This window comes from Rhinolophus hipposideros (assembly GCF_964194185.1).
Source record: "Rhinolophus hipposideros genome assembly, chromosome: 1".
NCBI lineage: Eukaryota > Metazoa > Chordata > Mammalia > Chiroptera > Rhinolophidae > Rhinolophus > Rhinolophus hipposideros.
In genome coordinates this window covers 36,373,000-36,389,596 of record NC_138047.1, presented here as the reverse complement: position 1 = coordinate 36,389,596, position 16,597 = coordinate 36,373,000, and the positions used below count along the sequence as shown (strand labels likewise).

At 45.3% G+C, this 16,597-nt stretch overlaps 1 protein-coding gene across 13 annotated transcripts in view; it reads right to left on the bottom strand.

Moving 5' to 3' along the window:
* The window catches only part of APBB2 (amyloid beta precursor protein binding family B member 2), a 335,703-nt gene that overhangs the window by 65,782 nt on the left and 253,324 nt on the right, over positions 1-16,597 (bottom strand). For all 13 annotated transcript variants that reach the window (XM_081059386.1, XM_081059391.1, XM_081059395.1 and 10 more), the window contains one exon: positions 1,406-1,552. In XM_081059386.1, the coding sequence (XP_080915512.1) occupies positions 1,406-1,552 (147 nt within the window). The remainder of the gene's footprint in view (positions 1-1,405; positions 1,553-16,597) is intronic.

The window sequence follows — 16,597 nt, the reverse complement described above, 5'->3', positions numbered from 1 at the left end:
AACGATGATTGAGTTGCAGGTCCTGGAGAAATTCAGTTGCCCAGCACCTCACAGAAGCTGGGTAACTGGTCAGTAGCTGAGCAATGGTTGGCGGAGCCAGGAAAAGGAGCCAAGCTACAGAGGTGGGCTGCAGTCCGCCACCCATCCTTCCATTAAAGGCTGGACACCTTTCCTCCTTAGTTGGGAGCTGCCATGCAGTGGTCAGAAGCTGTGATCACAGAGCCATGGAGAGCTGGGAACCAGAGAGCAGACCCCCTGGGGCCACCCAGTTGATGTGCTTTGGGATAACTGAGAGCTATCTGAGGAGTTTTGGTACCTTGTTCTTCTCCTCTCTGTGCCTTCCCACCAGGAATCGAGCACTGACTATAGCCTAAAGGAGATGTTCGTCCAGACCCACTAGTGAGTGGCTCTCTGTCCAACTCCCCCTGCCCCCTCCCCACCCACCTTCTGTGCAGCTGCTTCATGGCAAACACCTCGCAGGTACAATCAGACTTGGAAAGGTTTCTTTGGGCTAACATTATCACCTGAGATGTTAAACATGCTTTGTAGGACGTGACCCATAGCCAGGTCAAGTTCCCCCTCCCTGAGTGGGTAACGCACTTCCTTTGGGCTGGTTCATCTTAGAAACCACACCTGGTCCTCCCATAGGCAGCAGAGGCTCCGTTCACCGGGGAGGGATGGAGCGGAGCAGATTCACGCAGCAAGCACTGTTCCAAGGCACTCCCAAGACGCTTGCGCTACAGGTCGCAGAGCATGCTAGGAATATGGCTTTTCCCATCTCACGTGATTTTTGTACAAATTTGGTATTTTAACATTACTTTCCTGTCGGAAATTATCTCAACTCACATTTCAAAATGGAATTACTTTGTTCAAAGTGAGAAAGACTACAAACATATTGATTCCAAAATGCATGCATGGTGTTGCCTTTCAGATTGTAAATAAAGAAGAATGTGTAATAAAAGGATAATTTGTCAACTTTTCGAGCAGGGGCATCAACATCTTTGTGTATATATGCAGGGGTCACATTTCCCTTTGAGGATATACTATGAGAGAGCCATGGGTCTTCTCAGAAAACTGCTCTTATATCTAGGTACACCCAATTTTGAATGCAAGTTTAAAGGGTTTCTGGGCCCTCAATGGATCCCTCGGGACTTGGGAGTACCAGGTGAGACCCTGTCATTTATATACTCAGCAACGTTCTCTCCCAGGGCCCCCGTCCCCACTGAGACCGTCCTCACTGGGACCTCACAGTGCTAACATGCATCCTGCCTACGCTACCTGCCTTTATGGGAAAATGCCCCAGATAAACACCTGCAGAGCCCCTCGTCCCACAGAGCTCTGGGCTCTCATGGGCACAGCATAATGTAACCAAATCTGCCATTAATTATTTCCACGTGGTACTTACCTCTCCCCAAATGCCGACTGTATCCCGGATGTCATTTTTGCAGTAAGATAGCTGCCTTATGCAGTTGTTGACAGCAACACTACTCTTCCCAGGGGCAAGGTCCTCCTCTGCCATTTCTACCCATCCCAGAGAGCGTACTGCAAAACACTAGAAGACAAAGTCAGAGAACAGGCAGTTAATCTTTGGTCACAGGTCAATCTACTTCAGTTTACCCTAAAATCTTCTACAAGTCTTTAAGTGCTACATAATGTTCAGCCATCAATGTTTACTCATCTAATCCTCTACTGTTGGAAAAGCAAATTGATTTTTTGTGTGCAATTAGGGATGAATATTAGGGATAAGTATCTTCTTGCCTAACTTTCTGTGTGTGTTCAGATTTTTTTCTTAGAATAGGTTCCTAAAAGTAGAATTATAGGGCTAATGGACATAATAGTTTCTAAACTCCTTTATCTATTAGAACGCAGATTTTTTATAGTAAGAAATGGAACCCGATGAAATCTGTTACTTGCTAAGAACCTAGAGGAAGACAATGAGACAGAGAACTAATTAAATCCATGTTAGGCGCTTGTTTCTAATAACAATGAAGCAAAATGTATTCTCTAATACCCAGAAATGAAGGAGGGGGGGAGGGGGTGGGGAGAATGTACTTGTATGCTAATAGGTCTTGGGTCCTATTAGCACCAAATCCTGGGGAGCCTACAGAATGAGCGGACTTGTGAGATACCTTAAAGTGCAAGTTCCATTTATTCTATTATCATTTAGAGATATTTTATGTGAGCTCGTGTTCATTGTCTTCCTTTTTGAAGTTCAGTGATTCCATTTTTTCTAAATATAAAAAGTATTACAGTAGTAATTGTCGGTTTTCGAACGTCTCCGTTGACGAACATTTCAGTTTATGAACGCCGTAAATTTTATGTATCTATGGTATCATAAGATAGTGAAATTCATGCTAAATTTGCAGTGTTAGGGGTTGATTTTAAAAAGGTCTGGAACAGATTAATCCATTTTGCGTTACTTTCTATGGGAAAACCGTGCCTTGGTTTTCGAACGTTTCAGAACTCGAACGGTCTTCTGGAACAGATTAAGTTTGAAAACCGAGGTACCACTGTATATGCATATTGCAACAAGTGAAAAAATCCAAAGTGTGTAAAGAAAGAAATTCCTGGGACACGTGAGGGCGATTCAGCTACAGTATCGGCTTTGCTGTTCACTGCCAGGGTTTCTGGGTGGCTGGAACTGGGGCCCCTCATCCCCACCTTTGGCCTGGGGTCCCTCTCCAGCTGCACAGCAGTTGAAGAGACCACCTTCCCAGAAAAGGAGGGGCAGACAAGATGCTACTGTGTTTCCCCGAAAATAAGACCTAACTGAAAAATAAACCCTAACATGACTTTTCAGGATGACATCTCCTAAACATAAGCCCTAATGCGTCTTTTGGAACAAAAATTAATAAATATAAGACCCGGTCTTATTTTCGGGGAAACACGGTACCCTCCCATAGCAGCCAAGAGGCTGGCTCTTAAAGAGCATCTGGTGAAATTTCCCAAAGTGAACTTCATGATAAAATGAAGAAATGCAGCATATTGCCCCATAGTGACCACATGCAGTCTAGTTCAACCTTCCCCATCTCAGCCCCCAGACCCAGACTGGGTGCCTCCTTCCCGATTTGCTAACCACACTTTCTGAGGGAGGAAAAAAACACACCAAAATCCCAAAGTCAATCTATTTAAGTAACGTGCACGTAGATCCTCACATACCTAGAGGTGCCTGTGTAACCAGCCACCTGGAGCAGAACAGCTGCCATAAGCTGATGGTGCATATGGGCTGTTTACAAACACACCAAAGACGGTTGTCTCTGTGACAACTGCAAAAGCTCCTCAGAACCCGGTCTCTCGGGGAGAGGTTCTGGGAGATGCCCTCACTTTTCACGTGGCGTGTGTATGTGCCGAAGTGCCACTGCTCCAAGGTGAAGAGGACACCCGCCCACAGGCACAGGGCTGGCTTGTAACCAAGAGAGGGCCGGTCTTTGGTCAGTAGCTGAGATGTTTCTTAGCTGGTATGCCTGCCTCTCTGCAGCTCTGCTTCCTGAGCTCCAGACGAACTGTGTTTCTCCACGTGGACATGCCAAACGTGTCACAGGTGCGCACCACAGCTCATCTTCCTTGTTCTGGTGAGACCCAAAACTTCACGGGTCTGAGCCCGGAAGTGCCCATTCCTGCTTCCTCCAGGGAGCACTGTGCAGCTCACTAACCTCCCTCCCTTGTTGGTTCCCAGCAGAATCCCTAGTCAGTAAAATCATCATGCCACAACCTACCCTCGCCCTGCCATTTCCATTTTGTTACCTACCAGCTCCATGTCCCCCTCCCACCTCAGAAAAGAAATAGAAACTCTCTGATTTGGAGACCATTTATGTTATCCCAACCTACTTTAATAGCAGAAAACAAGCCCAGCATGGTTTTATCACCTGACCCAGCAAACAAAGCATTCTTCGAATGTCAAAGGTATTAACTCATTTCATCCTCACCTCAACCCTTTGAGGTCCATAGTAAGTAAGTTAACTGTACCCATTTTATAGATGAAGAAAGTGAGTGAAGCACAAGGCTATTAAGCAGTGGACCTAGGATTCACACCCAGGCAGTCTGACTTTGGGGCTCCCACTCCTAACCACTTTGCTTTATGCCTGAGGGTTTTACTGGGGGGACAGTGTCAGATCGGGCTCGACCCACAAAGAAAGCTCAAGAACACAGTCAGTAATGTCAGTACAGTTTTGAGTGCATATGGCTCTAGAGTCGAGATAGCCCGGATTCAGATCTGAGCTCTCAGAGGTACTGGTATGGTGACCTTAGATTGGTAATTTAAAAAGCTTCATTTTTTTCCCCATTTGTATAAATAGGAATAACAATAGTTACCTCAGAGGGTTCTCACAAGGAGAAAACAATGAAATACAGGTAGAGAACCTAGCGCATAGCAAACACTCAATGAACACTGGAATGAAAGAGCAAACCAACACAGCGCCACAGAAATCTTCACCGGAGTCATCGAAGGGGAAAATAAAAGGCCCAGAAGATTTGTAATTAGCATGACCAGACATTTCGATTGTCACCAGGATAGCTCTGGTTTATGTTTGTTGTTCTGACAAAATTATCAAGGGCAGCTCCTTTTATTCTCAAGTGTTCCAGTTGGGACAATAAATTATTATATCACTCTAGTCAACATTCCAGTGAATTAAGTCTCCATGGAAATAGGCTTGGATGGGATATTGAAATATGCCCAAGTGGAAAGGGGCTCAAAATCAACAGCAGCTGTTTATGAGTAGAGCATCTTGGCGATCCTGGGTGGGAGGGTGAACCCGAAGACACAAGTATAATGTGGGATGGTCGTATGCCCTTAAAACTAGAAGCCAGGAGCACATTTTTTTTCTTTACTTTCTCTAATTGCCTACTACAGAATCCTACAGCCTATGACTACTCAAAAGAATTTATTAACAATAAGGAAGGTGAAAAAGAATACTGGCTGCTTTTTGACCCTTAGGTCCAAGAACACATGGATTTCAAACTAAACCAGCACAGTAAAAATCAAGAATATTTTTCTTGGCTAACTAATGCAAGTGGTTAACTAACCCTACCATAGTACATTAAGTATATTGTTTGTCATGCTGATAAAAAGACCAGAGCCTTAAATATACAATTACAATGAATTTAAGTAATTTTCCTTATACATTCCTGCTATTGTAATTTAGTTTCTGATCTGAAAAGCTTCACCACCGGTCCATGCGACCAAAGTAAAAGGAAACAGGTGCATGGGGAATAACCCAGCTCCAAAGCTCTACCGGGAGCTAGCTCTGCTTTGTCCCAAAAGCCTGAGCAGCAAAGAGCAACCAGTGCTGTTTCTTGCTGCCCCCGTATGGCCAGGAAGGTTTATAACCACCATCACTTCCTTAAACATGGGAATTAATGGTTACTAATCAGCTCTGGGAATAAACACTAGGTTCAGAGTATGGGAAAAGCTCAATATTTAATCAACCTGCCTTTAAAAATAAGTTTTCAATTTCTGAATAATTTTTGAATAAAGACCAACACTTGCACTTTAGTACTCATTCTTCACTAGCTCTTACCGAAAAAGGCAAAAATGAATAATGGTTCAGGATATTGACTGGGTCATCAGATGGATCTGGATTCAAGTTATAACTCTGCTATTCACCAGCTGGTGACTTTGGGCATGTCACTTCAGGCCTTTAAGTCTCAGTTTCTTCATCTGTAAAGTGGAATAATAATAGTACCTACACTTTATAGTGTTGTGAGGACTAAATGATGCTGGTAAAGTGCTGAGAATAGTGCTTGGTATACAGTAAGAAGTCAATAAATGTTTATTATTATTGATGCATTTTAACTCTTTTCTATGTAAGGATTGCAGAGATTTCTCTAGTTTAACAAATTTCAGCCAAAGCTAGCATCGGAGGGAAGGTACAATAGATCGTGGTATGTGTGAACACACCACCCAGGGGGTTTTATTAAAACATAGAAAACTGGGCCCCATCTCCACAGTTTCTGATTCAGTAGATCGGGGTAGGGGTCAAGAATCTGCATTCTAATCAGCTCCCAAGTGATGCTGAGATTGTCAGTCTGGGGACCACACTTTGAGAAGCACAGCTGTGGACCGATGGCCCCTTTCTTTACCCAAAGTCATTCTGTTCCTAAGACTGGTCCTGAAAGTAAAATCTGGGTTCAGATCCCAGGACTGCCACTTAATATCTGTGATCTAGGACACATTTGTTAACCTCTTTGTGCCTCAGTTTCCTCATCATAAAAAGTAGATACTTCAAACATCAGCCTCACAACAGCCTATCCTGTGTCATGAAGATCAACTGGGCTAAATGAGTTTTCTGCTGTTCCTGTTGTTAGTCATTATGAGCGTAGAGTGGGACCAGGGTCATGGCTGGATTAGAAGGGACACTGCTCTTGGCCTGAGGCTTCCTTTTCTCCAGCTGACGCTTCCTTCTTCTCCATACCGGAATCAAGTTGTCATATCTGTCTGGAAACAGAGACCCTGTTTGCAACTTCTATTTGTTGGAGTCCTATTTTAACAGAGATGTCTGCCTGGAGAGAGCCTCTTCCTGCAACATGTGTAGAGAGAACACAGTACAGAGCCTTGGTTTCTATGGCCGACAGTCCTGGGTTCAAATTCCTATATACCCAGCAGCAGGCACTCAGCCTCCATCTATCTAAGTTTGCTCAGTTGAAGAACGATAATAATTCTAGGCTCACAGAGTTTCCAGGAGATCCAAAAGAAACGAGAAAGGTAAAGAGTCTGGCACATGGTAGGCCCTCAGTAAATGTTCACTTTCTTCTCTTCTCTCTGGCTCCAGGAGACGCTTGCATTTCATTCTCTGTTTTTCCACTGGCCTTTGGCTTTTCCTTCTCCAGAACTTTAAGGAGGGCAAGCAAGATAAGTGCATGCTGGCAGAAAACTGGGGGCCTCGTCCCTGGACTATAAGGTAGGGTGGGGTTGGGGGAGGGGAGAGCCAAGGGAACTGGGGCTATGGGAGAATAGGGTATGACCCTCACCTCTGTGCAGGTGAGCCAGCCTGCACCAGAGAAGATGGTGCTTAAACAAGCGAGTAGCCACAAAGCAGCACATTCAATGCCTAGAAAATGGCCAGTGCTCTGTAACTATTGAGGGCTGTGACAAAAAGGGAAATGATCCTAGAAGTGATAGCAACACTGAATTACAGATATTAAAAAACTTAAAAAGTTCACAGAGAAAAGCTACAGCTCGGTCCGGCATTACAAATGTAATCCTAATTAACACTCGTTTATAGGAATTACTTACCACTTAAGCCTAATTACCCTGCAACACAATAACAACTGTGTATTCAAGTCAATAAACGTTTATTGAGTGCCTATTCGTTCCTGGAGACACTGAGAGATGCGTCGTCAGGTACAGCTCCAACTCTCGAGAAGCTTGTAATGGAGTAGGCATGAAACGAGAATCGAAACTCGGTAACATGAACTAAGGGGTCACCGAGGCACACACACATGCTGGGAGCTGATGGAAGGAGGAGTTTTTTAACTCAGAGAGAGGGAGTTAGGGACAGATACCTGAAGGATGTGGTATCAAGCTGAGCCGTGTAGGATGGATGGATTCATTCATTTAACTAATACCTACTATATGCCAGGCACTGGGAATACCTCAATGAACCCAACAAACGCTCTGCTCTGAGTGGTATTTAAAAAACTGGAAAGGCATATTCATCTGGCTGCCACAGCCAAGGTCACACAGCTCCATCGATATGGACCAAGATGAGTGAGGTACAATGGTATGGAAGGGCGGGGAAGCAAGAATAGTGACTTAGAGCTCAGGTTTTCAAGTCACTGACCTGAGGTCAAATCCCAGGTTGGCCACTTACTGGTGGTGTGATCTGGGCCAAGTTAATCAGTTTCCTCATCTGTTGCAGGGAGGATAATGGTACGGACCTCCCAGGGTACTGGCATGATTCGTGGGATGGCTTATGCCAAGTAGTGTTATAGGGCCTGGCCCAAAGTGGATGGTTGAAAAAAGCTGGCCACTATTTTCTCCAGGTATCTGATCCCTGCCAAATGTGCCAGGACTGGGGAGTGCTGCCAACAGCCAGCCAGTCAATCCTGTCTTGTTTTTCCAACTAGTGATCAAGGGTCACTAAGGATACACCTTGGGTGGCTGGGGGCAGGGAGAGATACAGGACCTGCAGAGGAACCGGGAGATCCCTGAATGCTTCAGGAAGTTCTAAACCTCCTGAAAACAGAACCTAAATTGTGTGTGTGTGTGCCTATTAAGAGAAAAGGGTCCAGGGCTTTCATGACCTTCCCAGGAGCTCCGAGAGTATGAATGAGCACCAGAGTTCTCACTCACCACGACATCCACTCAGGCACAGGGTTGGGGGAGAGCTTATATTGGCATCAGAGTGCTTTTTTGAGATGTGAATGAGGAAAATGGTTAAATAATCAGGAATTTAGGGGAGAACAGAAGAAATGGGTATGAAAGGAAAGTGGGGGTCGGGGGAGTGAGAAAGAACCACCCAACCTCTGGGGACAGGCATGCTGGAACGACTTATAAAGATGAGGGAAGTCCAATGCCCAGTTTTAATGACCAGGAATTGTTTCTGATGTAATGAAAGTCCCCTCGGTATCACCCCTGACGTTCCAGCAGAAGCCTGTTACAGTGGCGGCTGACGTCATTGGGGGGAATTAAAGGAGATGGGCGTACCCTTCCCTGGGGAGATTCTCAGCAGAGAAAAAGCAACAGGCAAAGTCTCAGAGTGGAGAACAGGAAGTCTACCCAAGAGAAGCATATGCCCCAGGGAAGGGGCTGAGCTCTGAGGAGGCTCCATGGACTTCTGCAGGATGTGACCGGGAGGGAAGCCTGCCTCACTAGACGCTGAGAGCGCGGTGATCCCAGCTGCTGCCAGTTACACAAGCTGCTCTTCAGACACCTCTCAGATCTGTGCTCTTGGGGTCAGGTGGACAAACCAAACCAAACCCAAAACGTGGCTTCTTGCTACATGTGACGATAAAGAAGGACCTTTTCACTACTCATATAGCCCACACATGGTCAGTGAGAGTATCCTTTTTTTATTTCATACTGGTGGCCAGAATCACGTAGCCATTTCGGGTACATGCATTACATGTGAAAGCCTGTGTTCTGGGATGTTTCCCTGAGTGAAAAACAGCCCTTGGTCCTTTCATTTCCCGGTCACTGCTTGCATTAGAGACAACGCGGACCTGATTTCTGCCCAGAGGCAGGTCTTCCGTCTGTCCAGGTTTTGCTGAGAAATAAAGCAGCCAGTAAGCAAAGGGCTATGACACCAAACGACTTTCACAAAGTCTGTTCTAAAAATGCACGTGTCTTTCAAGGTTCAAAACATCTTCCGTGGACGTTGCCTCTGTAATAGGGAAGTCCTTAGTAAATGGGTGTTTGTGGTCATGACATGTAGGAGCGTAGATCATTGTCATTACGGACACAGACTGAAATAAAGGAGGGCTTTATAAGCTACTGCTTTCCAAACCCGGCATCTCAGTGGCTCTGCTGGAGAGGTGCCTGGGGACTCTGGAGTGGAGCTTGACCCAGTTCTCCATTTGGCTGAAGCAAGGAATCAGCCTAACTATTTATTCAGAGTGGCAATGACCTCAACAGCCAGGGAGAACCCAGAGCGCATGTGTATATTGACCTAAATGAGCGCTTCAGCTGTTCCTGCTGCATCCACGCCCGACCCCGAATGTCTGCAACACATGAGCATTCGGGTAGAAAACAAGATGCTGGGCCCTATGGGGCCCTCAGCCAACCAGTGCCACTTATGGAACTTTCCCCCTTTTCTATTTCTTTTAGACCAAGACAACCCTACTGGAAAAGGAGAATGTTACCATTCTATACTGACAGGTTCTTCTACAAAGAGGAACTATCTAATATCCATGTGTGGTGCTCACAATGTGCCAAGCACTAAGGATTGATTATGACCAAAGTATTGTCTAGGACTGCTATCTCCTTGCCTGCCTGCTCACCCCACTACCCCACTACTGCTGGACAAGGAGAGGGAGAGAGAGAGAGAGACAGAACGCACCAAATATTTTCTTTTACATATCTTATTTAATCAAGGTAAGCCACATGGCAACATATGAGATGTTATATGCTCTCTATTTTACAGATGAGGAAACTGAGGCACAGAGTGGTTGTTATGGCCTAAACTGTGTCCCCTCAGAATTCATGTGGTGTAACCCTAACTCACAATGTGGCTATATTTGGAAACAGGGCCTTTAAAGAAGTAACTAAGATTAGCTAAGGTCATAAGGGTGGGCCTATTCCAGTAGGGCTGGACTCCTTATAAGAGGAACAGACACCAGCAGTTTGTGCACCGAGAAAAGCCAAGTGAGGACACAGGAAGGTGGCTGTCTGCAAGCCAAGGAAAGAGGCCGGAGGGGATACCAACCCTGCCAGCACCTTGATCTTGGACTCCCAGCCTCCAGAACTGTGAGAATATAAATTTCTGTTGTTTAAACCATCTAGTCTGTGGTAATTTGTTATGGCAGAATGAGTTGACGAATACAGTGGTGTATAACTTCAGGTAACCAGCTAACATGTGGTGGAACTGGCATTCAAACCATTCAAACCAAATGCTGGCTTTCCTGGGGGGAGAGAGAAGCAGGCACACCTCACTCTGCAGCTGGGGACATCAGAGACGACCTACGAACCCTCCCCAGACACACAGTGGACATGTGCATGACTCCTCCCCCCACCATCTTAAGTGCTCACCAGCTAGACAAGGCTGCTACCACAGGGACGCCTGGTCCCATTCTAAATAGGCCCCAGAGAATTCAAAGCCAGGAGCACACCGAGGAGAAGGAAATACCCCTGGAATGAGGAATGAGTACTTCAAAGCCCCCAGGTCTAGATTTTGTGCTTCCGCTGGCCCTCAGGTGTAGGGAGCCTCCACCAACCAGCTCTGAAGAGCACGAGATGCCCTTGTGCACACTGTCCAGCGGGGGGGGTCCATCACCTTTACTTCCTCCCCTCTTCCCTCCCTCCCTAATCCCCAACACCTGGTAACTGATCACTGAAGGTAAGGTGGCTCCATGGAGACAGAGGAAATACAATAGCAATCAACTGAACCCTATGCTCTGGTCCACTGTCTGTCACACTGCTGTTCACACCGTGTTCAGGGATGGCCTAGTATTGTTAGGCTCAGGGTTGACCTGCGGGAGGGGCCAAGGGGCAGCCAGTGGCAGCCGGACTCCTGCTCTTCCTCTTACACAAAAGGCATTCTGCTGTTAAAGAAAGGCCAGTGCTCCATGGCAATGATGAATCATTTGCAATGCCTGGTCCACAGTGACTCTTATTAATCTGCTGAGCAGCGCAAATCATCACCACAATATAAGCAATTTACATACATTTAAAAAATAAAAACCAGAATGTCCATTTATTCATTTGCAGACAGAAATGTAAGTGACTGGATGTTCGCTAGGGTTGGCTAACAAGAGGATTAGTTCTCTGGAGGAAATCCACTCCCCCTTTCTAATCACCAGCCCAAGGCAGGCTGAGGAGCAAAAACGCAAGCAGAGGACCCCACTTCAATAGCAGAATGGCCAGGATCCTCAGAGATTCATGGCGAGGTGACAGAGACAGGCCTCTGGGTTGTGATTTAGTATGCAAACAGTTAATTGTATTAGTCACTTCCTGCCCAAGAGCCAGGCTGACTTCACGAGGCCTATGTTTATCAATGGGAAAGTTGAGCGGAAGCAGGTTCAACCAAGAGACTTAGCCCAATGCTTCAACTACCCCAGAACATATCTGAACATAAACTTTCAGGTGTAACACCATAGGCGTCTTCACATGTGATCATCATCATCGTCATGCAGCAGGGACCATATATCGAGTGCTTCCTCTATGCTGAGTATTTTATGTATAAAATTAGGAGTCTGGACTTGGTGGGGAAAGCACGAGGGAGGGCGCTGACCTTTATAGGTCACTTTCCAAATGCAACATGTGATACATGTTCACACCATCCTACAAAGTATGAGCTCCATTTTGTTATTTTATATACAAGTAATGGAGATTCGGAGAGCTTAGCTAAATTGCTCAAGGTCACACAGTAAAGAAGAAGCGAGAGTTTCATCTGAGGTTTCATCCTCAAGGTAGATTATTATTAGGTTGGTGCAAAAGTAACTGTGGTTTTTGCAATTATTTTTAAGCTTTTAAACCGCAATTACTTTAGCACCAACCTAATATCTTGACGTCACAGAAGAGGAAACCAGCTCGGTGAAGTTCAGCAAAGTGACACAACTGAGGACCAGCAGGATGGCAAACCTTGTCTTGATCCTACTGTTCTTTGTTCCACATTAGTTGTTCTGTAAACAGGAACGCTCAATCCAAAGGTTGCTCTTTGAGACCAGGCCTGTTCTGTGGACATTTGAAGGCCCACCACTATCCAAAAGAAGGCCCAGCATACACTCTGTGCTCAATAACTTCAGTGTCAAATGAAGATCCTTAAACTGGAGACAGACCAAGACAGGGTGGCAAGAGTGAACCAAATCTGCTTGGGAGTCCTAGACCACCACTCCCTGGCTATGTCCTTAGCAAGCTAATTGTCCCCCGTTTCTGCATCCTTGGATGGATAACCTTGCCCTTGTAGGCACTGGTGAAGATTCAAGGGTTGTGTGCTGAGCCCTGGCAGAGAGCCCGGCACAGCCACTGTTACTATAGTAAAATGCATGTGGCCTGGAGTCTAATGTCAGAGCACGCAGGTTTGCGTCCCAGAGTCCCACTTATTTCTGAGTGATGCAGGGCAATGACCTGCCCTGTGCCTCAGTTTTCTACCCTGTGAAATGGAGACACCAATAGTACTTCTGTCCTAAGAAACATTGGCAGCAACAAGTGGTATCGTACATCTAATGTGCTTAGAATGGTATGGGGTAAGCATTCACTGTGTGAGCTATTAAGATTAGCTCTAAATTATCAACGAATCCTGATCTAAGCCACACCTAGTGATGTCAAAGTCATATAAAAATATCCATTTAGCCAGTACTCGGGGGTAGGTGCGAGGGTCAGGTCATGTGCCTTCAAATGCCTCTGCTGTAAGACCCAAGCAAGGGCCAGTCCTTCCGGAGGGCTAATTCCTGCCCAGTGCCCAATGCAATCCTTACTGTTGAGCAGGAGCTCCATCTTCACCAGGGGGCAGGGCTCTGGCACAGGCCTGCAGACTGGAGCCCACGTTTCAGGGTCCTGGCACACCTGGACCTAGGAGCAAGCTGAGCTCTTGGTATATTTGCAGTCCTTCTATCTGGGCTTCTAGCTGGTTCCTGGTTGACACTCTGGGAGCCAAGCTGGACCCAGAATCCTGTCCTAGAGTTGAGCCTACAAGCAGATCTTTGTGCTAATTTTCTCTCCAGGTGCCGGTGGGATCAACACGATTCATCATCATGAGGTCCCTCCGACCCAACCCTGACTCTGAGCTTCAGGCCAAGATGCTCGTGTTACCAAGACCCGCTCCTTAGATGGGATGCGCCGGACACAGAGCAGGCCTGCTGAGCCTTCGGAGAGTATGATTTGGACCATTCCTGCATACATCTGAGCAATAAGGTGCAAGTATAGACCTCAATATTTTGTTGACCTGTTCAAAATTCAACAGCTTCCACAAAAGACTATTTCTTATATAATGTGAAACGGTGGCTCTCTTATGAAGGGAGGGGATGAAAGAGGGACTTTTTAAACATGACACCTGACATGTCCAACTAGGGCACCTATCAAATGCCCCTAGTCAAAAACCCAATCATAACCTCTCCAGGATGGTCCCAACCCACCGCGGCCCAAGGCTCAGGACAGCTCAGAGTTGCCATGAAGCATCTATAAGAATCATGAACTGACAGTAAATACAGAAATTTCTCCTGGTGGGACAGTGAACATGTTACACAAAAGGGAACTTCGGTTGCTGGAGACACTCACATGCCAAGAAAAGCCGAGTGTGTGGCAGTAAACATCAGATTCACAGCCCACACTCTCAGAGCTTAAGAGCCTGTGCAAGTCCAGGCCAAGAAGCTAGGCTGGCAGGATCCCGCTTCTATTCCTGCAGAGGAGCAGCAGATGTCTTCACTACTGGGAAACCATTCTTACTCCCAGAAAGTGTGAATGGTATTGTAGTTTTCCCCTGCAGGAATCTTGGAAAAGCCTGAAGGCAAGTTCTACGGTCCACATGGCTGATTTACATTACAGATTCTGTGTCTGCTGCTGTCAAGTTGAGAAATATGATGTGCAGAGTAAGCATAGAGTAAAACCATAACGCATAGCCAAGCTCTGAACATACAGGAGTACATTTTTTTTTTTTTTTTTGCTGTGGAAAGCAAGATGGCCATGGGAGCTCCTCGGGAGATGCTGGTCCAAGGAAAGCAGCAGAGAGGGTCTGACATCAGGAGACAAGGTGTACCCTTTGGGCTCGGGGCGGGGGAACTGAGTCAGCAGGGAACAGTCCGAGCTGTGACACTGGAGAGAGCTGGGGAGTTGCATAGCCTAATCTCAACTAGTAACAAGTCTATTTGTAATATGGGAATAGCAGTACTCAAATAATCAAGAGTATCATTCTTAACAAGTTAGCCATAGTATGCTCTGCAGGCAGTGTATGAGGTAATTCAGAACTAATTCGATCCTCTACTCTAAAATGTGCCCAACAGATGACTCTACTAAGAATGGTGCCACCTGGGTCTTGAATAAAGTCCATCCTCTGGACAGCTCAAGTGCAAATACAGTCAATCCTCATTATTTGTGGATCCTGTATTTGTAAATTCACCTATTCACTACAATTTATTTGTAACCCTAAAATTAACATGAGTGGCACTTTTGTGGTCACACGTGGACATGTAAAGAGAGGCAAAAATTTTGAGTGCGTGAGGCACACGTTCCCAGCCGAAGTGGAACAAGGCAATGCGCTGCCGTCATGGAGACGCTTTCACACTACATATAAGTGTCCTTTTTGTGGTCTATTTAGTGCCTCGTTTTTTTGCATTTTTGTAGATTTTTTGGTGACTTTGCTGTTAAAAATGGCCCCCAAGTGTAGTGCTGCAGGGGTGTCTAGTGTTCCTAAGTGCAAGAAGGCTGTGACGTGCTGTACGGAGAAAATGTGTGTTAGATAAACTTTGTTCAGACATGAGATATAGGCTATTGGTTGTGAGTTCAATGCTAATGGATCAACAACACACATTAAATAAGGTGTCTTTAAACAGAAACTCACATACAACAAGACTACATATTGATCCGTTGATGAAAATGTTGTCTCAACGTTGTGTCAACGTTGATGAAAATGTTGTCACCTGAGTCTCATAGGAGCCTAACCCTGTATTTCCTCTAAGAGCAATGCTGTAGCATTTGCTAATTCAGGGTTGGCAATGCCTTTATAGACCTTTATAGAACTATTGTTAATAATGAGAATTGATTGTATCTGCCCTTCACCCCAAGAAAGGGGTAGTGGAGGTGGACTTAATCATTCTTAAGCTTTCTAGATCTTGGCGTAGCAGGGTGTAGGTGTGACTAGGAACCAGGAAACCTTGGATTCTTATCCTAGTGTTGCTACTAACTGGTGACTTTCAGGATGCCACCTGACTTATCTAGGCCTCATTTTCCTCATCTGACAAATAGGAGAGGAGAAGGGGAGAATTAGGAGGGAGAAGTGTTTGGGCTAAAGGACAGCTCAGGACATCTCCACCTGCAAAATATCATATTTTCCCATTTGCCCAAATTTGTGAGGGGAAAAAAAAAGATGCTCATTAGACATGGGTAGTACTAATTCCGTATCTATATAAATGTTTTTGTTTTATTTATGCTTATGGGTTAAAAGTGTAACTCTAGAAATCTGTAACGATATCCGATATCTGTATGCAAAATAATATCCTGGAACACGATAATCGGTTTTGTTGAACTTATGACAAACTTGCAACAATGAAGAGTTCTTGGCCATCTATGATGCGTAAATATCATAAATTTGTTACCAGTACACAGAATGTCTTATACCTTGTATCTATTCTTGTGTTTTGTAATTATGTTACATAAAATTTCTTGTACCATAATGTGTTAAAAAATAAATGTTAAAATCCCTTTATAATACCAAAAAAAACACCAAGTACCTAAATGTAAACAAATAAAAATTTGAATAAAAAAAATTAAAACAAAAGATTTTTTCCCTGAAAGTTTGGGTCAAAAATGTGGGTGCGTATTATACACAGGAGCGCATTATACACAGCAAAATACGGTACCTCTCAAACATTTTATCCCACTCCTGCCCCACTGGTCACTCACTCAGCTCCAGCCACACTGGCCTCCAGGCTGACCCCTCCTCCTCCAGGCACGTGCTCACCTTGGGCTTTCCTCCTTATCTACCTGGTCCCCTCCCTCACCTCTCACTCTATGTCACCTTCTCAGGAGGCTTTCCCTGACTATTAAACAACTGTACCCTCCCAGTACCATCTAACTCTCTCCCCCGATTAATTTTCCTCCCTAGCAAGTATTTTCACCGAAGGTGCTTATATTCCACTTCTGTGTTTCACTGTTTCATATTGGAAGTAAATTACACGGAGGCAGGATTTGGTCTGTAGTATACCCGGCCCCTGAGCAGAGAACCTGACTGCTATAAGGGTTAAATGAGTTCATACATGTAAAGTCAGGCTTTGAGTGGTACGTAGTGCC